The 26,300-nt window shown below is 38.4% G+C and overlaps 1 protein-coding gene and 1 pseudogene across 2 annotated transcripts in view; one reads left to right on the top strand and one right to left on the bottom strand.

The window, feature by feature from the left end:
* Nucleotides 1–448: 448 nt before the first annotated feature.
* Nucleotides 449–26,300, bottom strand: part of Ophn1 (oligophrenin 1) — a 379,198-nt gene continuing 353,346 nt past the window's right edge. The window contains exons 21-25 of one of the 2 annotated variants that reach the window (XM_027935819.2): nt 21,247–21,570; nt 11,754–11,919; nt 9,748–9,798; nt 6,038–6,079; nt 449–4,831 (exon numbers count right to left, since the gene is read on the bottom strand). In XM_027935819.2, the coding sequence (XP_027791620.1) occupies nt 6,046–6,079; nt 9,748–9,798; nt 11,754–11,919; nt 21,247–21,570 (575 nt within the window). In that variant the 3' untranslated portion in view covers nt 449–4,831; nt 6,038–6,045. The remainder of the gene's footprint in view (nt 4,832–6,037; nt 6,080–9,747; nt 9,799–11,753; nt 11,920–21,246; nt 21,571–26,300) is intronic. The other variant, XM_071606174.1, reaches the window with a different exon arrangement.
* LOC114093106 (large ribosomal subunit protein eL43-like) lies at nt 10,811–11,097 on the top strand (annotated as a pseudogene).

Genomic DNA, 26,300 nt, shown 5'->3' with positions numbered 1-26,300 from the left:
CAAAGCTGAGTCCCTTAGGGCTCATGAAATGAATTTTTTCCAACTGCCCCTTGTTGCCTTTCCACTGCCTCCATTGCTCAGAGTTTGAAGGCCCGGTAACTTTTTTAGTTTTCTTATTCACGATGCTGATTTCACTATTTGAGGTGGAGAAACTTCATTCATTTGTCACCAAAGCTCAAGGTCATGGGCAAAGCAAAACAAGAAGCAGATAGCTATTGACTCAATTTTTGTAACCATTCCCAACACATCAATTCAGCCTCATTCAGTGCTTCTCAAACTTTTACATAGGAATCTCTTGGGAATCTTGTTAAAATACAGATCCAGATGTCTGGGTAGGCCCACAGAGTCTTCATTTCTAACAAGTTCCCAGGTAATGTTGATGTTGAGAATGCTGAGTCATGTTATGAGTATCAAGACTTACCTTATGTTTTCGGCAGTCCTATTTCTAAGTATCTTCTCTATTTACCATAGAGATTCATCTTCTCTAATACTGGGGGCAGCGAGGTATATTAGAAGTGGAACGCACTCTGTAACTTCTAGTCCTGGGTTGTTTTTTTTTTTAAATCAGTCACTAGTGTGTGATCTTGAGCAAATCATTTCTCATCTCCCTGAGCTTCAAGTTCCTTATCTATAAAAATGCTACCATTAGCTACCACATAGGGATGATGTGAGGCCTAAGGGAATGAGAAGGCCACAGTGCAGAGTAGAAAGTACATTAAGACTCATCGGACTAAAATAATTCTGTGCCTAAGTTTCCTAGGTTTGTAAAAAACAACACAAACAGTAGATAGTGGCTGTACGATCATGCCTAATATGTTCACAAATTGTTTTCATGATGAAACTGTAGATGGAAACCATTTGTACTAGACAGTCTGCATGTTTTATTGAAAGTCACATGAATGGGCCCCAGAATCTCATTTTTTTTTCTGATTTCACACATATATTTCACATAGGCGATCTTCTGAGTCCTCTATTATTGTCCTTGGCATCAAGTGTTTCATTTCCTTATGAAAATGAAAGCTTTTCTTCACTGAAAATATCTCCTTCAAGTTATCTTGCATCTCTGCATTTTCATTGTTTCTGAAGCTTTTTCTGGGCTTGTAATGTGTCAAGGCCACTTGTCTGCAGCTACTTTAATAGTAGCATCATTGATCTACATTTTCTCACAAGCAATTTTTAATAGTTACAGAACTACTCCCTCTATTACATTATTTGTTCTAGTTATTATAGCATCAAGTAACTTCTTGAAAAGGGAAGGTCATTTCCCCCATGATAGCCAATTATTTAGATATGACATTATTTTATTATTGAAATTGGATGCTTAGTTTTGCTCCTCAGTGGCTGAACATACCCCTATGCACTTTTTTTAACTTCAAAAATAAAAATTCAATATTTTTTTGAAACCATCTCCTGATGTTTATTGTTATCACAGAAAAACTGCGTAGGGTTTTGACCCCATGGCATGAAGTACCACAGAGCACAGAGACCTTTCCTGCTTCTCAAACTGCATGTAAGTATGCCACAAGTTCTTTGATTGAAACTGGACACGCTACAACATTGGCGAAGTATCAGCAAAGTACATAGATATACAAAAGGATCTTTTCCCTTTGAAAAATAGCTAGGCCAAGGACTTACCAACTATCAACTAAAATTAAATCTTTTACTTCACAAGGTAAAACTAGATGATCCTTTAAAAAATATTACCAAATAGATACTCTAGAGGTGAAGAGAAAGCCCAACTCAGGAATATCTTCCAGACTAATTTTCATTTCCCTGTAAAGCGGACTTAACTCCCCTTCCTCCATCAAATGCTTACCTTTTAATATTTTGTTAGGCAGGCAAGAGTCAACAATCAGGCCAGTTCCAGTAATGTGACCTCTGTTTAAACACCTAACTCAGTGTGACAAAAATTAATATATATATATATATATATATATATATATATATATATATATATATATATATATATATATATATCATGGGGTAGAGTCAGAGAGGCCTGGATTCAAATCACAGTATCTGTTATTTACTATAATCTATATGCCCTTGAGCTGTTTACTTCAGCCCACTGGGCTATACTTCCTTTATCTTTAAAATGAGATGAATACTTGCATGACTGTTTTAAGGATGAAATGAGATAATATACATGAAGCACCTAGTACTTAGTAGGTGTTTAATAACTGTTAGCTCCTTTGTTATCACTGCCAGTTCAAGACTTACAACTCATCCATTGCCAGTTTCTCTAACCTACTGGCTAAGGTACGCTGATTATTTCCTATAGCTGCCACTTTATGATTATTTCCTTTATCCCATTGCCTCTTCTAAAAGACCATCAAGCGTAGGCCAAGCCAATCTCATTCCATGATAGCATGCCTCGCCAGAGTCTTATGCTCTTTAAATCAGAGTACCAGGGGGAGCAATGAGGTTCATTCTTTGGGGATAGCTTAGAACAAGGCCAAAACAACTTCAGCCATTATTCCTCCAATAAGACTGATGGTACCTGTCCTTCATGTTAGGATCTAGATCTGTGTCCCAGGCAACACAGCAATCTCACTACCAAGTTTCTGGATATTTCTTCCACTGGGATTGCCATACATTTCTCTGCTTCTCAATAATCTCCCAATTTCACCGTGGTGGTTGTGGTATTTTCTACCCAAGAAAACTAGAGTCAAACCATCTCTCTACCATCCTCCCTGGTTCTGAGGTTCCATTGGCCACTGGTTCCATGACCAAATTCTGCACACCTGCCTGTTTTAGTCAATCATGTAACAGGACACAGCAAGAGCCCAGGTCTCTGAGACCAGGGCTCAATAAGAGACCAGCAAGTCTCAGAGATTTTCTTTGTGGCTAAGCAGCAGGTGAAATGATAACTTTCTTGCTCCTGGTTCCTTAGCAATGTGGCCTTCAAAACTGGGTAGGGTGGAAAGAGCTCAATATGGCCACCTGAGCATGTTTGATTTAGAATGGCATCAAGATTCTACTCAATAACTTTGACCAAAGATCTTAATATATTTAGCTTACATGTTCCTTACTCACCAATAAACCATGCTTGGAGTTCAGTCTTAAAAATGACTTTTGCCATTTAGTAACACCATCCCAAAGACATCTCAGAGTTGGTTGGGAATTTTTTTTTCTCTCTCTCCATATCTATGCTTCTCTCTAAGTACTACAATCAGTGTACTAGTGGGCTCATGTTAGAAGAGTACAAGCAGGAAAGCCCTTCCTCCCATACTGGGCCATGTTATAGTCACATGGACCTTAAAGACAGGCTATGGCCACAGCATCTGCCTGGGAACACTGACACTCTTTCAGAAGATTTCTTTCAACAAACAGGATTCGGCTATATCTATTTCTTAGCTTTCTGACCCACTACATTGATTTAATTCCCTTCCAGTGATTGAGATGATCAATGAAGGGGATCAGGGGATTGTTTTTTGAAGTTTTCCCCTTGGTGGCAAATGTGAGGTCAATAAAAAAGGTAAAAAGCCAACCCCCCAAACTGATGGTCATTAAAGCCACCAACACTAAGGCCCCTGGCTAGAAAAGTGTGGGGTAATAGAAAGAACTCCACATACCAGCTCAGGGACCTGGGGTCTTGTTCTGCTGTGGTCACTAACTTGCTCTGCCAGTAAACTAGGCTGTTAGACTAAATGCTTTTGAGAACCTCTTCTAATCAAATGCTTTATGGACTGTAAAATGAGTCTTTTATCTCATGAGGTGTGGTTCTTAATGTTTTTTGGGTCATAGGCCCATTTGAAATTCAGTAAAATATTATGGACTATCTGCCCAGAAAAGGCAAATTGTCATGGAATCATGCATAACATCTCAGGGGCATCATGGAGTTCCTGAATCCATGGACACTCGATAAAAAATTGCTTTTCAGGAGATAAAATAGCTTATCAGCAGAAGGCAAACATGAAGCAACAGCAATAACTACTTGGCTTCCCTCCATCTTAACAATTTTTCCTAACATTTGACTCAAGAATGGAGCTCCAATATGACAAACACAATATGCCTTTTTTAAAGAAATATTTTCAGTTTGGAGTAGTTTTGTTTGTTTTTCACTTTTTCTTGTTTGCTTGGAAAGGAAGCTTTCAGGTGAAAACAGGAAGGATAATCCAAATAGACCTAGGCTTTGACATGCAAAACATGCTTTGCAGATTTGTCCTAAGTGGCTGTAGGCAAGAGCAGGAAGGCCCCCTTCCTAAGTCCATGCAGGGTGTGAGCACTGTGAAGGACATAACCCATGCTGTCTGGTCCCACAGCAGACAGGCTCTTAGCAACATATTGCAATGCCAGAGCACCAACCTGGCACCAGTGCCCATATCCTCAGTAAGAGACATGTTAACATTCTCCAATATTCAGCAAACATTCCTACTCCCCTTCAACCAAGGTAAGCAATGACCCCAAATCAAGTTGCCTTTAGTTCAGAGCAAGACTCCTAAGACCAGTCTTTAGCCCCAAATCTTGAGAGTTCGACAGCCTTTTGAGGAAGCAGGAAGTTCACAGAAGAGTTGAAAACTAGGCTCCCTTCTTCGACTCAGGTCAGTGGATATCTTGGTTTTGGCAGAGTCTGGGGCTTGAGGGAATCCAGACATTCACAGTGTTATAGGAGCTTAATACAGACCTTCTGAGGGGATGAAGACAGAATACAAAGGAGAAATAAACATGTGTCTAGGACATGTGCCCCTTATTTTTGGCTTCCCATGAGCCTGAAGGTGCAGGGCCAAGAAGGAGCTGTTCTTCAGCACAAAATGTCTCAGGACACAAGGCTTTGAAGTAGACCCTTTCAGGACCTGGAAAGGATCCCTGAGGCCAAGGATTTTAAAACCTGAAAGAAAAAGAAGAAAAGGAATTAGCTAGGACTTGTTACACACTTAACAACCACTGGGCAGTGGAGCCTGCTAGGTAAGTAGCAAAGCCTATGACTGGTAGCTAATCTTCTGAGAAACAGAGGCTGGCTGGGAAAAGGCCATTAGGGCTCAGATCCCACAGAACAGACCTACAGTGGAATAGTAATCAGGTCTGGAGACTTTGTGCCTTCCAACTTTAATTTCCCAAAGGTGTACCTGGGAAAGCAAAAGTCTGATACTAGAACTTCTGAGATTACCCCCACCTGTATGGCCTGCAGTATCTTCAAACTTCCTTTTACTGGGGCGTCACCTTTATGTTGGCTGATAAGGAGAAGCTTATCAACCTATGGACCTCTGAGGACTGGTAGTGATAGGAAGACAAGGAAGGCTAAGGAGCATATGACAAGCTAAGCTCCAGATACTTGGATATCATTTATGTGTATATTGGTTCATGTCATGCCAGAAATCTGATAGTTAAGCAACAAGAACTCCTAGGTAGATAAAAGCATTTCCTGACCTCCAAGATGCTTTTGACCTTAGTAAGTCACTTATCTCCTCTGAACTTCAATTCCTTTATTTGTTGAGTCAGAACACATATTATCCTACCTACTTCTGGCATCTGGTTTGGATTGAATGAGATAATGGATATGAAAGTGTTTTGTGCTAGACAAACACAAAAGACTAAGGATAAAAGTTCTGGTAGGTATGACTGAAATAGTAATTTGGTCTGAAGAAATGAAGTCCCTGTACAGATACTAAGGTAGCCTCTTGGCACCTTCTACAATACCCAAAGGAGGTTATTTGTTTCCTTCTTGACCCAAAGGATGTGAAAGTTATATGGTTCCAACTTCTCATTTTATAGACTGGGAAACTGAGACTCTGAAAAGGAAATGTACTTGCCCCAAATGTTACAGCTAGGACTCATAATGAATTTAATTCAAAGGCAACCTGTACAACTATACTACCGTCTGACTAGAAGAGAAAGAAAGGAAAGGAGAAAGTAATTTAAAATTACACAAAACCTCTGAATTAAAAAGCACTAAGTTCAAGGGTCATGCAATTTAGGATAATGAACTGAAGCATGAAAGTGACTCCCCATCTTCTAAATCTGGTGTATTAGCCCTTAAAGACTCCGTAATCAGGATCTTTGTAAAGGTTCTGTAGCCAGGGTGGAGACAACATACCTGTGGCCTCAACTCTCATCTCCAGGAAGTCTGCCTTGAGAACTGTGAGCAAAGAAGAAATAAAGTTCACTAAGACTCTAGAAATCAGGATGACATAGGCAAAGCAAGGAGATGAGGGATACTTCCAGACCAAGGCCAAACAGGTCATCTGAAAAATGGGGAAATGATTCTGCCCAGATATCTTAAAGCTTCTCTGGAATGTTAAGAGAGCACAGTCTCCTGACACAAAGACATTATTCAGGTAGCAGAACAATCCTTTGTGTATCTGTGTCAGGGCATGTAAAAATGTAAAAATGTATCATCTTTTATCTTGAAGACCAAACCAACCTTGCTCAGACTCTTAATGTGTTCAGATCAATCCCAAATTATCATTGCTTGGGGACAACTGGGAATTATAAAAAATACGATAGAACCAATTCCCCTATAATGTGAGCAGAGCATCCCACACAACAGCTGGTCCCCTTCTGTTTTTCTCGAAACTGTTTATAACTATTGCCTGAATAATCTCATTCCCATTCATGGTTTCAATTACTACCAACTTTTGGGACACTTTCCTCAAAGTGCTACTATTCATATTGTAGTATATATGGATGATCCATACTGAAGCTATATGGTGTCAGTTCTCAATAGTTCTATTCCTCCATGTATCTATGCCCTGACGCAACTATTAGCCTAAGGCTGCAGTTACCCAGTGGATATCTGTACCAGGATTTCCCCTGAGTGTCTTCAAAATAACCATCTATAATTGAGCACAAAATCTTTCTCAAAAAATCTACTCCTTGATGATTCTTGAATCATCTACTTAATTACTCAAGTTTGACTATTCCCTCTCAGGTGTTCTGCAACATCCCACATTTGAAAAGTCAGCAGTGTCTTACTGAGCCTGCCACAAGTCTGTCCCTTCTATTCCATTGCAATAGGTAATGCCATAGGCTAGGACTTTCATCAAATCCTGCCAAGATGATTAGTCTCCTAATGGGTCTCCCACCCTCCAGTCTCTATACTATTATCTATCTTCCCCATTATCATTATGGTGATCTTCTCACAGCTCAGAATATGAATTGCCATGCTTAAATATCTTCCATGACCCTCCTCCAGTGGACTACAGTGTAAAGACTAAACACCTTAATATGTCATACAAGACCTTCATGATCTAGCCCCAAGTCATGTTTCCAATGTCACCTATAGTTCCTCTTTTTACTCCCACATTCTCTCCAAAGTGAAACAATAATCTCTCTTGAACCTGTATTATATAAAGATGGTCTGCCTCCATATAATGTCCTCCCTTGCAGTCTTCACTTCATCTTCTTCTTTTTTTGAACCCAGGGCCTTGAGGATGCTAGGTAGACACTCTACCACTGAGTTACACCCTAGCCCCTCACTTCTCTTCTTGATGACCCTCTACTCATTTTCTTTTCAGTTATTTTTCTAAAATTGCTATAGAATGGAAAGGAATGAGGGAGAGTGTCATTCAAATAGCAGGATACAGTTAGTTATGCAAATGGGAAGCAAAAGGGGGCAAGGAAATGGTTAAATAGTTTATTTGTTTCATTACAGATGAGGGAAGAGTTTGGCCACAGTGACCATGGATAGGATTGACTGTGTGACTAGTCCAAGGATCTTGCTCAGAGGCTGGCATTTGTATTTAGTAATGCAAGTGGTGGTTATGAGCTGGGGGTCTAGACAGAATGGATGCTTCCCTATTTGGATACTGAGTGGGAGGAACCAGTGGGATATGAGGGCTCATGACATACTGGAGAGCAGGTATCCACATTTTTCTTATTTATACTCCTTCCAAGATGGAATCTGGGGATAAAGACCAAAATTAAGTCTAGGTTCTTGAAGGGTGAATATAGGATAGATAGAGTGTCCTGAAGGGCCTGATTTGGTCACAGCCCACTGGAGTTATAGTTGCTCTAAGGCTTCCCTGAGCACTGGCTGACAAAGCCCACCCAACTGGCAATGTTATCAGACTTGTACACACTCAACACTAGTTTGTCTATTGCTTCCCTATTGAAAGTCTGCCTGCCCTGAAGATTCTATTGAATTTTGTTCATGCCTCTCACATATTCCCTTCTCAAAGCCTTGGTTCCCATCTAGAGATGCAGTTCAATCCCATAACATTTTTCTGTACATTTTTACTTATCCTTCAAGCTCCAGCTTAGATAATCATCACTTCTAAAAAAGTTTTTCATTTAGACATTCCCATTGTATTCTGTTCATTCCAGATTATATTGTTCAAGTTCCTTGGTATTTATTTCTTAAAAGGCTTTCCCTGGGTGGGGGGGTTGACCAGGAAATTCTCTTGCTGGAGGAGTACATCATTAAGAATATTAGGCATGCCCATTTTTCTCGCTTCTTTATCTCTTATTTCTTTTCATTCTTTTTTCATTCTCAAGGCAAGCCTTTTTGAAAACCTCCATGGTAAAACCTTTCATCTTCATGCTATTTGTAAAAGAAATCTGGGGCCTTGACCTAACTTTCATCTGTTATGGTAGAAAAAAATGGAAAATCATATCTAAAGAGAATTTGGCCCAGTCTATAGCTTCCTGTGGCTCACAGTACTAGGGTTTCTTATGCAGAACCAGGTCTTGGTAAGTCTAGATCTACAGTTTTGACTAGAGGATGTCTAACCTATCCCAAGCTGAATTGCTGGAAAAGGTGAATTATTTTGCTTTTGACTTACCACCTAGAAGAGTAACAACACTTCCATTACATTTTAGGGAGTACAATTTAAAACTCTCTCAATAACAACATAAAACAACTCACAGAAAATACCTTAAAAGCTAAGCAATCATTTCTCCAGGTTCTAGTCCAAAGGGCCCCAAATGCCCAGGGATTGATCAGTTTGTTCCAGAACTTGAGAAGTTTTAAACACAAATGGAAGGAGGGAGTCAGAAAATAAGAAAAGAAGGAAGGAAGGAAGGAAGGAAGGAAGGAAGGGAGGGAGGGAGGGAGGGACGGAGGAAGGGAGGAAGGGGGGAGGAAGGAAAGAGAGAAATGAAGAAAATTAAAAAAAAACAGATCTCTAGTCTGTACTCCTAGAAATTCTGCTTTAGCAGGTCTAGAATAGAAGCCAGGAATCTTTGATTTTTTTCCCTCCAGTTTTTGCAGGTGATTTAGATATGCACTAAGTTTGAGAACCATTATCTGAGGCTACTATTTATCTTTGAAATGGGAGCCATGTTTATTCTAAGGCTATTTAAGGTAGAGTACTATACTCTACATGTTCCTATCAGTTGCCCTTTGAGAATTTAACAGGGTCTAGATAAGTAAAACAAACAAACAAAAAGAAGATCTACATTGGGTATGAGCTTCTGCAGTATAATCTGGTGTGTATGCATGAGTGTGTGTGTGTGCATGCACATATTTGTGAGAGAGAAAGAAAGTGGAAGGAAGAGACATCTTATATGAGAGACATAGGGAAAGAAAAACAGATAAACAGGGACAGGGACATAAAGAAAGAAACACAGAGGAAATACAAAGAGTAACAGAAAGAGAATGAGAGACACTAAGTGAGAAAAAGCATGAGAGACAGACAAAAACAGAGACACAAGTGAGAGAAAGAGATGAAAATACAAAGTTGCAGGAAAGAGAGTATTCTATAGAGAAAGAGAACAAAAGAAGGTAAGAGCAAGAACCCATGGGATGTTCATAATGCATTTATTAAAAAATGATTTGGTTTCTCTTCTGTCCCTTTTGTCTCTTACCTTCCTGTTTTCCGGGAAGCTGTTTCAAAGAACCGGGTCCTGGAAGCCACCCTGCAAACAGAAGTCAATTAAGTCCCATAAGTTGTTCTGTAATACATGTGAAAACCAATGACCAATGAAAAGGACAAAAGACTGAACTAGATAGGCAGCCAATGCGAGGCCTTGCCTTTGCCAGCAATGGGCCTGGGTCTCAGGAGAAACCCAAATATCAGAATGTGTAATGGCCAAGCTGAGTGTAGTAGTATATGCCTGTTATCCAAGCAACTAGGGAGGCTGAGGCAAGAGGATAACAGTTCAAAGCCAACCTCAGCATCTCAGAGCATCACTAAGCAACTCAGTGAGACTGTGTCTCTAAATAAAATACAAAAAGGGCTGCGAATGTCACCCAGTAGTTAAGTGCCCCTGGGTTCAATCCCCATTACAAAAAAAAAAGAAGATAGAAAAAAAGAAGAAAAAGTTATGTATAATGGCTCTGAGCCCAGAGGCACCTGAAAGACCACAGATGAACCCATTTGCTCCCTGTGGGTCCAAAATGGTCTAACTTTGTTGCCCATTTCAGCTTTTCTTGGAGAAAATATGTGAAATTAAATATGTGAAATTAGTCTTGGGTTTCAAAGTATAATTTTGGGCATTTAGTAAATATATGTAGCTAATTATCTGGAACAGTGGAGGTTTTGCTCTTCTTTCCCCAATTTTACAATTATGGAAAGCAAGAGATACAAGAAAAAGGAAGGTCAGGAGGTAGTATTGCTGAAAGAAGTCCCAGTCACTGGCTGAAGACCAGCCAGGCTAGTCCCTGAGTGCTGCTGTGGTCCCATCCTGGCTGCTCCTTCCCTGGTTCCGTGGCTTACAGCCCAGCTTCATGAAAGCCTGCTGGATGTCAGCTCAGCTCCTACCCTGTAGGAGGCTCTCTGGAGAACCTGAGTCATTTTGGAGGACTTTGAAAGTTTGTTTGTTTTTTTTTTTTAATGTGTTCATTAAATTACTTTTAAAGCCAGTAGGAATAACAAGAAAATAAGAAAGTAAGTTCCATTTTCTGGGCTGGAGCCTAAGTCACAGCAATATGGCTGAACACACTAAGAAGGTCGGAATCATTGGTTCAATATGGGACCTGCTATGGTGCCTCCCTCTTGAAAATGGTGAAGAAAATTAAAATTAGCCAGCATGCCAAGTACACTTGCTCCTTCTGTGGCAAAAACAAGATAAAGAGACGGGCTGTGGGGATCTGGTACTGTGGTTCCTGCATGAAGTCAGAGGCTGGTGGTGCCTGGACCTATGACATACGACACCACTCCTGCCATCACAGTCAAGTCTGCAATCAGAAGGCTGAAGGAATTGAAAGACCAGTAGAAGTTCTACCATTTGAGACATCCCTAGGTTATAATAAATGGGTTAATTTATAACAAAATTGTGGTTTATTTTTATTATATTAATAAGATGTTCTTATGTACATTGCATTAATATTGTCCTTTCAAAAGAGATTTATAAATTGGAGCCCTTCTAATTTGAATTGGAAAAGTTTGCTGAGATGGATTATTGTAATTCAGTTTTTTTTTGTTTTATTTTTCCAGTAGTCAGATGATAATAGCTCTTTTTAATAACTGTTCAACTTCTCAGAGATACACTGACATATTGTGCAAAATTTGTTTTAAAGCTAAAATACACAAAGGATATACATAAATTGCCAAAAAAAGAAAGAAAGTAAGTTCCAAAGCCATGTGTGTTAAAAATCAGAAAGTGATTTTATCACCCTACATAGATCAGGGCAGCTAAAAAAAATGAGTCTTCTGATAGATACTAAGAATCAAAGTCTTCATCTGTAGGAAAATCTCAGCTTTGCGTGCTGAATGGAATACTTCAAACAGGGCTGGCCTATATTCCCCCAGACTACAAAGTGAATGATGCCCCACAGTTGTGCATTATATACATTCCATATGTTGATCCTGAAAGCATTCCTGGTCACCTAAGATAGGCACTAGGTCAAACTGAGGAACAACCCTACTTACACAGATGATGGGATTTCCCCTGCATTGCCAGCTACAATATCTGGCTTTGGTTCTGGCTTTTGGGGAGTAGCTGCCCGGCTGGGAGGGTCTGGGGGTCTCACTGGGGGACGGATGATCGTTGGCTTTTCTCCTGGAGGCCGCACTTTGCTGACACTGTCAGTATCTCCTAGAAGAAAGAACAATACCAGAGACTTGAATAATTAGCCAAATGGAATACAACTCAGGAACAGGAACCCAATAATCAAGTTACGAAGCCATTTTCCTTGGCCTCCATTTCTTCTTCATCACCAAAATCTTTGTCCTTTTCTGCCAGCTGTCCCTTCAGAAAGTCTATGTTTGAACCCCAGATCCATAACTTAGTAAACCTTGGTTTTGTCATATAACTTCCTAAGCCTCTTTTTTCTCAACCATATAATCAAGATTAAGACTACATTATCTTACAGAGGTATTGAGACAATTAAATTAGGTATTAATATGTTTAACAATGTTTGATAGTGAATTTCAATTTGACAAATTCATCATCACAGATATTCAGGTCCTTTCCACTTAGGTTTTGACTATTATAATACTCTCCTAAGTCACTTCTTACCTCTATTTCTCTAGCTTCCAGGTTGGTCAGTACATATTAAATATAAATACTTTCTTACAAAATGGTTCTGACAGGATTATCGTGAAATGATAATGCTGGTGCCACTGTAACTAGTTTTATTTTGTCTAAATACTCATTAAGCATTCTAGAACAATGTGGATAACTACAACATTATACATATGAGATAGTTTGGACTCATTGATCCAGTAATTCCACTTTGAGAGACAGGCCCAAAAGAATTAATCCAAGACAAAAGGAAAAAACAATTGGCACAAACACATGTATCTTAACAGAGAAAAAGTCAGAGCCAACCCCAAAAGCTAAGCAAACAATTTGATTCTTACAAGCATTTAACCAAACATATTATACATAAACTGACAAGGATTTGGACAAGCTCAAAACAAAAACATGCTTGTAAAATAATAACAAGTGACAAAAAAATGTCCACAAAAAGTGCTCATGGCTTGATGCAGACAATATTGAAGTAGACACGCAATTATGCAAGGGTGTTAGTAGATCTTCTTATTTGATTAATTTTTGTGAGTAGATACTGATATTCAATTTTTTCTACTAAAATGTTCAAGGTAAATATAAAACACTAAATTGAATTCATATGCTACTGTTGTAAGGTTTACTTTATTTATACTGTTTCCTCTCTATTTAACACCGTTCAAAAAGCTCAAAAATTCACAGGATAAATTTCAAAACCCTTAATGTAAATTCAGAGTCCTCCATAAGCCTAGTTTCAAATCACTGTCCCAAGGACAAACCCTGAACTTTAACTTTAATCACCAGCTCAACTAAAATCAAACTGGTCTCACCACCTTATCTGAGCAAGCCCTTGACTCTTACTTAAAGGTAAGATAATATGTTATAATAGAAAGAACAAAGAGTTTGGAATTGTGCAGACCTGGCTTTGGGGCTTTGTTCTGTTATGCTACTTCCTAACTGTGGGACCATGGACAATCACTTCACCTCTTTGACTATCATTGCCTCATCTGGGAAATGAATATAATTAACCCTGCTTTCAAGGTGATTTTAAGAAGTAAATTATTTAATTTATTTTTTTCTTTGTACCAGGGATTGAACCCAGAGGCCCTATCTCCAGCCCTTTTTATTTTTTGATTTAGAGACAGGGTCTCAATAAGTTACTTAGGGTCTCCCCAAGTTGTTGAGGCTGGCTTTGAATTCGAGATCCTCCTGCCTCGGCTCCACCCCTCACACCGGGATTACAGGCATGCGCCACAGCGCCTGCTTCCAATTTAGTTTTACACACACACACACACACACACACACACACTGTCTGTATGCCCTATAGGTAGTGTCTAGCACACAGGGTAACTGATATACTTTTTCCTGCTTTTTTTCACTATTATGTGTCCTGATCTCATGTCTCACCTACATTATAATCATCCCTAAAGATATAGTGCAAATCTCACCCCTCTGGACACAGCACACAAATATAATTTCCATTTATGTAAATGTTCCTGAAGTGCTTAGATATTGTTATTTTTTTAAAAGAGTCCATCCACCTAGGCATTCTGGTGAGACAGGTATTCACAGAGATAATGATAATATAGTGTGATTTATGTTCTGTTGAAAGAATTACCAAAAAATTATACATGGGCATACATAAATTCTTTCTCCCAATCTAGTCTGCATCTTATATTTCTGGGCACACCATTCCCTTTATCCCAGGCTGAAAATACAGAATTATATTAGGAAAAAATTATCAAAATGATAATAATCCATTTTTTTCCAAAAAGTACCATCCTGTTCAAAGCACTCTTCCAGATGATAAATATTTGTTTACAATAAACTTGGTAAAGAAGAATAGATAGGTCTTATTATCTGCATTTTACAGAGAAGGCAACTGAGGTTCTGAAAGGTAAACTAATTCATCCACAACCACATAGTCAGATAACTGATAGAGAGAGGACTGAAACCTACATCTCTTGTCTTATATCTCTTGTCTCTATATTGAGTGATTTCCCCAGTATCTGCAGTTTTGTTGTTATTATTAGGAATATAAAATTATAAATGATAAAAATGACAGTGGTAATAAAATGATACCAGTAAAATAAATTATCTAACTTGTTATTGAACACCTGTTCTGTTGTAGGTACTATGATACTGTACTCAGCACTTTATGCCTATTTTTCCCATTTAACAATGGCCATAATTGTACAGAAAATATTGCCCCTATTCTACAGATGAGGAAAAGAAATTCCAAGGTAAGTAGTAACCTCATAGTTTATCAACAATAAAACCAGCTTCATTTGATTTCTGAAACCCATGTTGTCCCAACTACCAGTAGTTATCAACCCTGGCTACACATCAGGAATTTGTGAAGAGCTTTAAATTTATATAATACCTGGATATCCTCCTGAGAGGTTCTAGTTTAATTGACTGGAGTAGGATCTGGGCATGTATATTTTCAATGCTCCTCAGATGGTGTGATGTGCAGCCAGGGTTGAGAAACCCTAGGCCACACAACTGCTTCTTCACTGTAGCTTAGAGATTACCAGAGAAGACAATACTGTCACATTTCTACTACCTACTGGAAGAGAATTGGGCAGGAAGGATGCGCCACACACTCAGAGCCAGAAAACATTTTCTACCTGAAGCCATGTCCATCCTAGGGCTCGCATTTCCTTGACGAGTAAACAACATGACACCACCTAAATATGAACCCCATTCATTCCTAACTCACAGTCATATCCAAATGGACATCAACCTAGGGCCTTAGGAAACAAACATCATGAACCTTGTGTCTGCCTTTGCCCTTTATTTGCAGGTTTAACTTGATGATTCATTACAAGTATGACTTTGAAGTGACAGCAAAGGGTTTTCTTGGCTGAAAGACCCCAATGTTGTTCTTTCTTTCCTCAAATTTGTCTCAGTCACTGCTAAAGCACAATGCCAAACTGGTGAGGCTGGGAGGGAAGAGTCATATAACTTGGAGTCAAGAAACCTGTAATATAGTCTTCGTCCTAAAACTAAGCTGTATGATTTTCAGCAGATCACTTCCCTACAATACAACACGGGGTTGGACTGTTGTCCAGATGAATCAGCCTATGACATGTCTTTAGACTTCTATCTCTCCCTGCTGACTTTTACATGCTACATTGGGAGTACTCTAGAAACCCCAATGTATTCTGCCTCTCTTTCTCAGAAGATTTAGACTTCATGGCTCCTTGCTGTCCATAGAATATACACTGACATGTTTAACCTGAATTGTGACCCACTTCCATTTGGCTTCAATTCTCCATTCTGATCTAATTTTGTACCATTCTTCTTCACATATCCTACAATTCAAGCAGTAGTGTTTATTGTTCCATGTATATGCCTTACAATTAATTATGTCTTTCTAAGAGGCTATTTACCCTATTCCCTCATGCCCAAATTTGTATCTTCAGAAGTTTAAAATGCTCCAAGTTCTTTCTCTGGTTCTTAAGGCACTGATCATCTTGTACTTTGAATCCTGTAGTTTGGATCTTTGTTTTCATGGCTCTATCTGTCCTATTATAATTGGAGTATTCTGAGAGCAAGATACAGGTGGCATTCATCTCTGTATTCCCCAGAGACCCAAGTAGTTTGCTTTGCATAAAACTGGTGAATATTTAACAAATATTTATTGAGTAAAAAAAAAATGTACTTCAGTCTACTAGAAGGACAGCAAAGAAAGCTTTCCCTTTTTAGGAACCCATTGGGCTACATGTAACATACACAAACATAATATAAACAAGATTCAGGTCTATTCTGTAACCCAAGATGAAAGGTATTCAATATATCGGGAGTTTTTTGAGGCCCCATCTTATGCTCTCATGAGGAATTCTCACAATTGTTCCCTGGCTTCTTAAAACTGAGTTGGGAAGAGAAGACATACTCACATGAGCTAAGAGTGAACCCTATCACTCAGTATCCACATTAGAGGGCCAAATTTAGGTGCCCAAGGAATGGGTTAAGGGAGAGTTCCCTAGATGTGAAGCTGACCTAATGAAAACTTTGCAGCTAGTAAAACCTCTAATAAGGGCAAAAAAAACCCCGCTACTGTTTCTGAGTACTCATGATGTGCCAGGCACACATCTGTCACCCTTCATCATTATAGCAATCCAATGGATACAGTTATTATCCTCATTATAAGAAGGACAAACCCAAGATTCAGAGAGGTTATGAACTGCCCAGTGTCCCACAGATTGGAAGGGGAATATCGAAGATTCAAACTCATAGCTGGAACACCCTGGAGCCTGGCCACTAAGACCACTAAGGACCACTAAGCCTCTTGATCCTATAGTCTTTCCACGTGTTTTTCGTTTTAATTTTTTTTCTTAACTTTGGTTGAAAATTTGGCTAATACTCTGAATTGGATCTCCTTCTCCAATCTAATCATTTGTTTCCCTCTCTAATTCTCTGTCAAATGAAGATAACCAAAGAATCTTATAATTTGCAGATTTTGGGGGACCTGATGGTGATCAGTCTTCAATCTTAAGCAACTTTCTTCCAACTTTCCTTATACCTATCTACACTTAACCTGAGACAGTAGGGAAAGATTGTTTCCACTTGAAGAGTCTCCCAGTTTTCTAGAAGAATCTCTTCCTATGACACTTTTCCATGCTCCCCTAAAGCCTTAACCATTAATTATCCATGAAGAACAAGTTGGAGTTACACTGCAGTTAGGACAGAGATTTAAAATCAAACAATAGATTATTAAAGCATAATGAGTCCAAACAAGAAAATATGGATAATGGCCAGCAACGCCCATTACTACAGGAGCAAGTCTGTTCCTAATACTTTTAGAGCAGATAGAAATGCCATTTATACTATTAGTCACCCCAGTAGAGAATTGATGGCCCTATGACTGAGCAAAACCTGGGAAGTATCCTTCCTGCAATCAAAGGAGGACCTCAGTTGATGTAGTCTTTTCTTGCAAGACAAAGGAAAGGAGCTAAGAAGGGTTCCTAAATCATAGGGTTATAGTAAGTGGTGTGCTCTCCACTTTTATCTCAATACCTCAGGCAGAATGAAGAACTCCTTGCCCCATGCCCCTACTGAAACTGGATCATACTGGGCTGCGACTGGCTGCTTACATGCCAGACTCACTATAATCCATCAAAAGGCAAGATCATGGTCACTCTCATTGCTTAGCACTGTCTGAATAAATGAGCAAATACATGTAAGTAAATGGGAAATAGCCCTCCTGCCTCTTTATTCCCCAAGAAAAGTCCTAAATTCCTCTGTGGGAACTACACATGCCTTTTGCACAGCCAGAAATGGTAAGAAGAAGTAACATCAAATGAAAGGTAAAGGGATGTTATAATTTAGTCACTCCCAAAGTGAGTGTCTTTTAGGGAAAAAAAATAGAAAGAAGGTAGCTTAAACAGCTGAATTAAAATGTGGTATAAACAAGCTGATCTGGGTTCAAGCCCCATATCTACTTTACAATCTGAATTCCTCTGGGCAAGATGTTTCATGTCTCTGAGCCTGTTTTTCCATCTGTGCAATGGGAACAGTAAAACCTGCCTCACAGGCCTGTCACAATGATTAGATGAAATGGAAGAAGAAAAAATATCCAGCTTATGTCTGGAACAGAAAAGGGCCCTTGATAAAATTCCACCAGCAAACAATATTGATTTTATTGTAAAGCTGACTGTCATGGAAGAAAGCAATTTAACAGGCACCATGATTTTATTCTTTTTAATTGCTGAGGAAAAAAATGTGCAGAATATCAAGTCCACTTAAATGGTGGATCACTGCAAGAAGTGAAGATGGGTGTCAGGGTAGTGGCACATTTGGATCCCTAAAGTAATAAAGCATCCTGGAGAATGGAGCTGAAATGGAGTGACAACTTCGAGGTTCAGAGTGGGTCAGCTGACTTGACAGCTTCTTCCTGTGATTCTGTTACCACAAGGGTTAACAGCCACCACCTACAGCTCAGGGTCATGACTATTTGCAGAGTTTTCCTAATTGATAACTATTCTGATACCTGTGAATCTACTAGCATGGCAGCCAAAATCATGAGGGAGAAAGGGAGGCAGTGGTGAGGGGGTGGCCTGGGTAAGGTTCAAAGAGGCAACTACCCCAGAGGTGTGGCTAATCTTCCACCAAGGCCAAAGACACTTCAATTCTGTATTCTGTGGCCAAGGCTAGAGGCCTTTGAAAAAAAGCTGAATCATTTCAGCCTGTGGCTAACTGATTTAGGGCAGAAATCAAAGCCTGGAAATGCTGCAGCCTAGATTTAGATAGTCTGACTGATTCTAGACAAGTCAGATCAGTACTTATATTAACTGACACCATTAAATGACAGCAGCTGCCACCAGCAGCCCAGAGGATGGTACTGTGGAGGAAGGGGAAGACGAGAAGGCCACTGGGATTGAACTTTGAAGTAGAAGATTGTAAGGGTAGAAATGATAGGGAGGGCTAAATAACTTCTTCTGAAGAGCTGATAGAACCTGGCTGATCTCAAGGTTTGGCGACAGGCAAGACAAATTTTACTGTAATGAGTGTAAGTGGAGTTATCCAACTTTCTAGCAGATTGATATGAAGGTCAATATATAAATTATAAACTGAAGCAGATGTCCACATAGAAGTCTGGCCTTTATTTTTTTGTCCTGGCCTTTATTTATTTATTTTTTTCGGCTCTACTTCCCAGAAGAGGCAAATCTTAGGAAGGGAGGGACAGGGGAAGAGAATCAGTATCATATTTTATAGGCTGGTTATGCCAGATATTTTCTTATTCCTTTTTATCATAGCAATAATTCTGTGGGGTGAGTTGTTTCTCCCATTTTACAGATATGGAAACCAATGTGCAAAGAGGTTAAATAACACATGGATGCATCAGAGGATCCAGCTAGAAAATTCACAGGGTCAATTACTTCATAAAATGTGTACTGGCCCCCACACAGAATAGGCTTTCACTAAATTGTCCTCTGAGACAATGCCATTGGCCCACAGTGAGGTTGTTATATGCCACAGTCCACAGAAGAAAAATTTTCCTGGCCTCCACAACAGAAAAGTTATGTTTTACCTGAACAACGGGCTATTTTTCCCTTAAGAAGTTGGAATTATATAACCGTTGAGGTTTCTTTCTTCTTGTTTTCTTTAGAAAGTTTGGAGCCAACTCTCTGACACTATTCCAGTAAGTGTGTAAAGTTTCACGGCAAACATTTTGTGTACTGATTCCTTTCCTGTTATTTCCCTCCTATCCTATCTTCCCATGCCCCTGCTCTAGAATTCATTTTTCTTGCCTGTGCTCTAGAATCCCAGGCAAGGGTCAGCAACCTTTTTCTGTAAAGGGTCACACAGTTAACATTTTAGGCTTTGCAGGGCCATAAAGTTTCTGTTTTCCTTCTCAGTTTGTTATAGTGTGAAAGCAGCCCTAAACACTATGTAAATGAAGGGGTATATTTATGTTAAAGAAACAAATTTGAATTTCAGATAATTTTTATGCATCATAAAAATTGTATCTTTTCTTAATATTTAAATATATCAAAAACATTCTTAGCTTGTGGGCCATATAAGAAAGAGGTACTTTGGATTAGGCAGAGGAGAGTGAAGGGAGGGGAGGGGGAATGGGGGTAAGAAAGATAGTAGAATGAATTGGACATTATTACCCTATGTACGTATATAGTTACATGACCTGTGTAACTCTACATCATGTATAACCAGAAGAAGAAGTTATACTCCATTTATGTACAATGAGTCAGAATGCATTCTGTTGTCATATGTAACTAATTAGAACAAATAAAGATTAAACAAAAAAAGAGGCAATGGGTCTGATCTGGCCCACATATCATAGTTTGCCATGCTCTATTCTAAGCCTATAGAGGACAGGGACCTTGTATAATTGATTTCTGTGTCCTCAGCACCTGGGATGGGACCAAGTACACTATTAGTACACAGCCAATAGTTCCCAGATGCATTATTCTTACTATTTTACATTTTTATATTTGGCTATATTGTGAAATGCCTTAAATCCTTTCTAGAACAGGAGAGGATACAAATACATAAGGCACATGTTAAGAAGGTCATCCGGATACAAAGTAAAAGAGCCAGAATTTGGATTCAAACCTCTGAGAATAAAGTCTATATTTTCATTATACCATACTATTTTCATAGAAATCATATTCTCAACTTCCCTCTGGATCAGCGCCTTCCTCTCACTATGTGTCCCCATGTGTATAGCTTACAAAGATTGTAGAAGTCAACTACATCTAGAATTTGTAATGATTTTAAAAGTGTAGACGAACAGAAGCTGTACCCCTTTGTCCTTATTTCTCCCAAATGAGAAAATGAGAATGAGAAAACAGTGGTTCACAGATTCAAAGTTTCTTATCAGAAGGCAAAATGAGGGTTCTGCATTCATGGAAAGAACACAGATTTTTGGCACCTGCAAGATGCGCTAAGATTTAGATCCCAGCTCTGCCAGTTACCATGTGATTCTCTGGGAAGTTACTTATTTCTAGGATCTTCAGTTTTCTAACTGAAACATGAATAATACTTTCTTCACCAAAGGGTCACGAGGATAATAAAACTTAGGACTTAATACAATGCTAGGTACACAGAAGATACTTAATAAATGGCAATAGAAACACTGCTTTAAATAACATGATTATCATTCATCATTTATTCCACAATAACAAGTACCTACTATGTGCCAGCAAGACATTGTTCTAGGTACTTGGAATATAGAAGAAAAGAAAACAGGCCTCAAGTCCCTGCCCTCGTAGAGCTTACATTCTAGTGATTATTGTGAATGTTTCTGTGGTCTCAACCACCATTCCAGAATGAGTTTTAGTAAAGTGGAACACATTCCCACTTATGATATTTCCAATCCTGGAAGGATCTCAAGGTGAAAAGTATATGGGTTCAGTTCTGATTCCCTTGGGATTCCCAAGTACTTACCTTCCTTGTGGTGAGCCAGGGGTCGGGGAGCTGGTCTCTTTATGTGGAAAGAAGGGGTCTTTGTGGGGCCAGGGCCTGGAATTGGTCCATTGGTGGCCTTTGGGGTAGTCTTGGTCCCTCCATCCTGTATCCTAGACACCAACTTTCCCACATCCACCTCAGGGCACGGCTCCAATTTGCCATCTGAAATAAGCCTGCTTGGAGACTTTCTCCCGGGATCAGCTTCCCCACTCCTCTGCATAGGTAGTTTGAGGTGTTGTGGCAGCTTCGGGGGTTCTAGGTTGATAGTGATAGTACCATTAGGTGTTTGATGTTGGATTTCATCTGAGAAAAGTTGGTGCAAAGAGGAAGGATTAGTGATAATCTCTAAAACCCTTTCATTTTGATATATGCATACGTTCCTAATTTTTAAAAGTTGTACACATTTTCAAAACTGCTATATACACTGTGGCACAAATAAATTATAACCCACAAGATTAGGCTCTGCCCTTCCTAATTCATGAGGAGTCACAGGTCCCATCTAAATAAGGAATTCAATTCAAGATCTGAGTATGATTTTCACCACCAGAATTCAGCAAACCACAATAAACTAGGCTGTTTTATTCAAAGGGGAATGAACTCAAAAGGGACTTAGCGTCCCCAATGAATTTCATATTCTATTCTTTCTAAATAAAGACATGAGTTAATTCTTAACTATTTCTCTCAAAAGTAATTTGTTAATGTTTCTCAAATTTCAAGTTAATAAATATAGCAGAATTTAACTTCTTTCTCCACCCCCATAAAGAAACCCTCAAAAAGCCACTTTATGTTCTTCCTCTAGCCTTTGTGGTCTACAATTTCCTCTGACATTAGTGCAAGCTTTTCAGTGACTCTGAGTCTTACTTAGAGCTTCTAAAACTATAATGAGAGCCAGGTACACTTGCCTAGAAAAATTAACCTACATAAATACAGTCAAAACTTAAAAAATTAATTTTAAGTGACCCACAGAGTTCCCTGAAATTGTCAATAAACCCCCAGACTGAACCTGCTGCCAGGGAACTGTCATCTTCTTTAGCAATAGAAAATGTAGATCAGAATTTAGTGGTAGAAAACATAGTTCTGGCCAGCAAAATGATTCCTGAGAGCTGTACTGGTCTGTTGCAACAGATGGATTCCATTTTTAAAATAATAAATATGAGACAATAGGAGAATTTGGATACTGACTAGACAATTGATCTTGCGGTATTATCATTTTCTTTTAGATAGGCTGATAATAATTGTTGTTTTAGTTTAAAAAAGAGTCCTTATTTTTAGAGATGCATACTGAAACACAGATGAAATGACCTGATGTCTGGTTGGGGATTGGGTAGGGGCATAGATAAAACAAGATTGTTCACACAAATAATAACTTGGAAGAGTGAAAGATCGGGGTTTATCTGAGAAAAAATTTTAAAAATGTTTAGTTTGACTTGAGAATCTGTGAGTAAAAGAACATGAGGTTGTTAAGACGGATTGGAGCTATATCATAAAGATCATGGATGCCATCCTCAGGAATATGTACTTCATCTTTAGGCCACAAGGGATAATTACTTTTTGGGTGACAGAGAAGCAGCATTCTCAAATATGTGTTTTTAGAACATACCTCTGGGTTCATTATGAAAATCAGATTGGACCAGAGAGACTGGAAGTGTGGGGGGGTTAGTTGATGAGAAGTATCTAAGCTGGAATGAAATCACCAAAGATAATCAAGAGATATTAAAGAGGTCTAATGGCTATGACTTAGATATGGGGTTATGAAGGAGCCCATAATGATTGTGGAGGGATTCACTGAAATATTATTTATTAAAAAATAGTGTTTGGGGTAAGGAAATGAAATATTACTGATAAAGAATGGTGGTAATCAGAAGGATTGTTTCCTTCTTAGAACAATATTCAGACAAGTCATATGAAACACACCATTTTTTATAGTAGGTAATAGTACTTTAGGATAAGATAGATGGGTACAAATTGCTGTTCTGTCATTTAGCAGCTATTGTTAACTTGGAAAATAACCCTCTTTTGAGTTTCCAATGCTTGCCCTACAAAAGAGAGCTCCAAATAAATATCTCACACACAAATGTTAAATATTAATTTAGATTATGGATTTTTATCCACTTAGGATGGCTGGAATCAAAGTCAGGATATGACAGGTATTGGTGAAGATGCAGAAAAATTAGAAATCTCAACAATTGCCAGTAGAAAAGTAAAATGGTGTATCTGCTTGGAAAATAGCTTGGCTGTTCTTCAAAAGTTTGAATACAGAGTAACCATATGACCCCAAAATTTTCATTCTAGGTATATACTTAATTGAAAGACATCCACACAAAACCTGTACATGGATGCTCATAGAAGCATTATAATAGCTAAAAAAGTAAATAGTACTCAACTATCAAATGATGAATGAAATATTATTTGACAATAAAAAAGAATGAATAAATGATACATGCTACAATGTGGATGAATTTTGAATACATTATAATAAGTGAAATGATTTGTCAGCCACAAACATCTTCAAAGTATATGATTCAATTAATATAAAATGTTCAGGATAGGCAAATCTGTAGAGACAGAAAGTAGATTTTAACAGTAAAGGGTTATGGGGAATGGAAATTGGAAAATATGGTAATGAAAATGTTCTGGAATGAGATGGTTGTACAAAATGTAATAAAATTACTGAGCTGTACAATTTAGAGGAATGAATTTTATGCCATTTAAATTATATATCAGTCTAAAAAAGTTCTTAAAAATGTCTAGACTGGGTGATCTCATTGGAGATTTTCTGGCACAAAGCCCTCACCACAGAGGGGCAAACTGAGACCCAGAGAGAGAAAATGGCTAGCTCATTTTACTCAGTAGGATAGTGGTTAACATGAAGTTCAGTCTTAGGTCTACTGACACCCAATTCATTCATTTATTATTCTCAGTTCTGGAGGGCTTACTATGTTCCAAGGACTGTGCTGGTGCTAGAGATACAGTGTAAAAAAATTCTGCTGGTATAGAGTTTCTGTTTGGGGACATCATGGATAAATAAATAAATTTATACCATAAAACTGAAATTATGGTAGGACAGAGTAAGCATTCAATGTTCCCTTCCACTTTCTCCTGATTAACATTCTAACTTCTGTATGAAAGTGATCATTAAGCTAGGTAATCCCTTACTCTTCATTATTCCTTACATATCCATTCGTTCATTCTTATTACATGAATACTTGCAATATATACATGTAATATATTCTAATGGTTAGTGATAAAATAGATGTTACTTTCTAACAGGAAAGACAGGAAACAAACGTGTCAACAAATAGTAGCAGGTGTATAAATAAAATAGTGTAGTATAAAGAAATAGGCAGTGATTGGATGAGGAGAAAAGATTATTTAACTAGAATACACAGAGAAGGTCTCTATAAGGAGATAACATTTGGCCAAACTCTGGATAAAGGAGTAAGGCCTGTGAAGTTCTGGAGGAAGAATACTTAGGGCAAAGAGAACAGCAAATTCAAAGGCACTTAGTTAAGCTTGATATCTATAAGGAACAGCAAGACCAATGGGATTAGCCCAGAGAAAGCAAAGGGGACAGTGAGAGCAGGAAGCACAGAAATGAAGGTTAGAGAGATAAGTAAGGATCATATAACACAGCATTAAATGCAAAATTTATGCTAAAAATGAAGAGAGGTCACTGAAAGTTTGCAGTAGAGGGAATGATGAGATCCAATTTACATTTTCAACAGATGTCTATTTAACTGGCTGCTGTGGAGAATGGATTAGATGCAGGCGAGAATGGATTAGAGGTAGGCAAGAAAGCAAATAAGGATATCAGGTGAGAGATGATGTAGGCTCAGCAAGGATGGTAGCATGGGAAAGCAGAAAGATTTAGCATGTAATGGGCATGGAGAGCTGATAGGAATTGCCAATGGATCAGATATGATGAAAAAAAGAAAAAGACTAATTAAGGATGATGTCAAAGTTCTTAACCTTAGCGATCAGGAGACTGGTGTGGCCTATTAATTAGACTGGGCGGGGGGAGGTGGGAGTAGGAGCAGGTAAAGGAGCGGTAGAAAATCAAGAATTATGTTTTGAACATTTTGAATGTGAAATGTCCATGAGTCATCCAAGGAAGTCAGTTCAGCAGGGAGTTTGAGATGACAACAATTTGAGATGACAACATCCTACAGATGGAAACTAGAAATCATCTTCAGCACTTAAATGATATTTAAAACAAAAAGACTCTGTGGCATTACTATTCCAGACCTAAAACTATACTACAGAGCAATAGTAACAAAAACAGCATGGTATTGGCACCAAAATAGACCTGTAGACCAATGGTATAGAATAGAAGACATAAATTCAGTTATCTTATATTAGACAAACGTGCCAAAAATATACATTGGAGAAAAGATAGCCTCTTTAACAAATGGTGCTGGGAAAACTGGAAATCCACATGTAACAAAATGGAATTAAATCTCTCTCACCATGCACAAAACTCAACTCAAAGTGAATCAAGGACCTAGGAATTAAACCAGAGACCTAAAGTAGGCCCAAATCTCCATCATATAAGATTAGGCCCCAACTTTCTTAATAAAACTCCTGTAGTACAAGAGTTAAAATCAAGAATCAATAAATGGAATGGATTTAAACTAAAAAGTTTCTTTTCATAAAAAGAAATTATCAGTGAGGTAAATAGAGAGACTACAGAATGTGAGCAATTATTTACCACAAGCACATCAGATAGAGCACTAATATCTAGGATATGCAAATCACTCAAAAACCTTAACATCAAAAAACCCAAAAACAAACAAACAAACAAAAAACAAATAACCCAATCAATAAATGGGCCAAGGAACTGAACAGACACTTCTCAGAAGAGGATATATAATCAATCAACAAACATATGAAAAAATGTTCAACATCACTAGCAATTAGAGAAATGCAAATCAAAACTACTCTGAGATCTCATCTCAACTCCAGTCAGAATGACAGCTATTAAGAATACAAACAACAATAAGTGTTGACAAGGATGTGGGGAACAGGCATACTCA

The sequence above is a fragment of the Marmota flaviventris genome, chromosome X, assembly GCF_047511675.1.
Source record: "Marmota flaviventris isolate mMarFla1 chromosome X, mMarFla1.hap1, whole genome shotgun sequence".
NCBI classification, from domain to species: Eukaryota; Metazoa; Chordata; class Mammalia; order Rodentia; family Sciuridae; genus Marmota; species Marmota flaviventris.
This window is presented reverse-complemented; position numbering and strand designations above follow the sequence as displayed.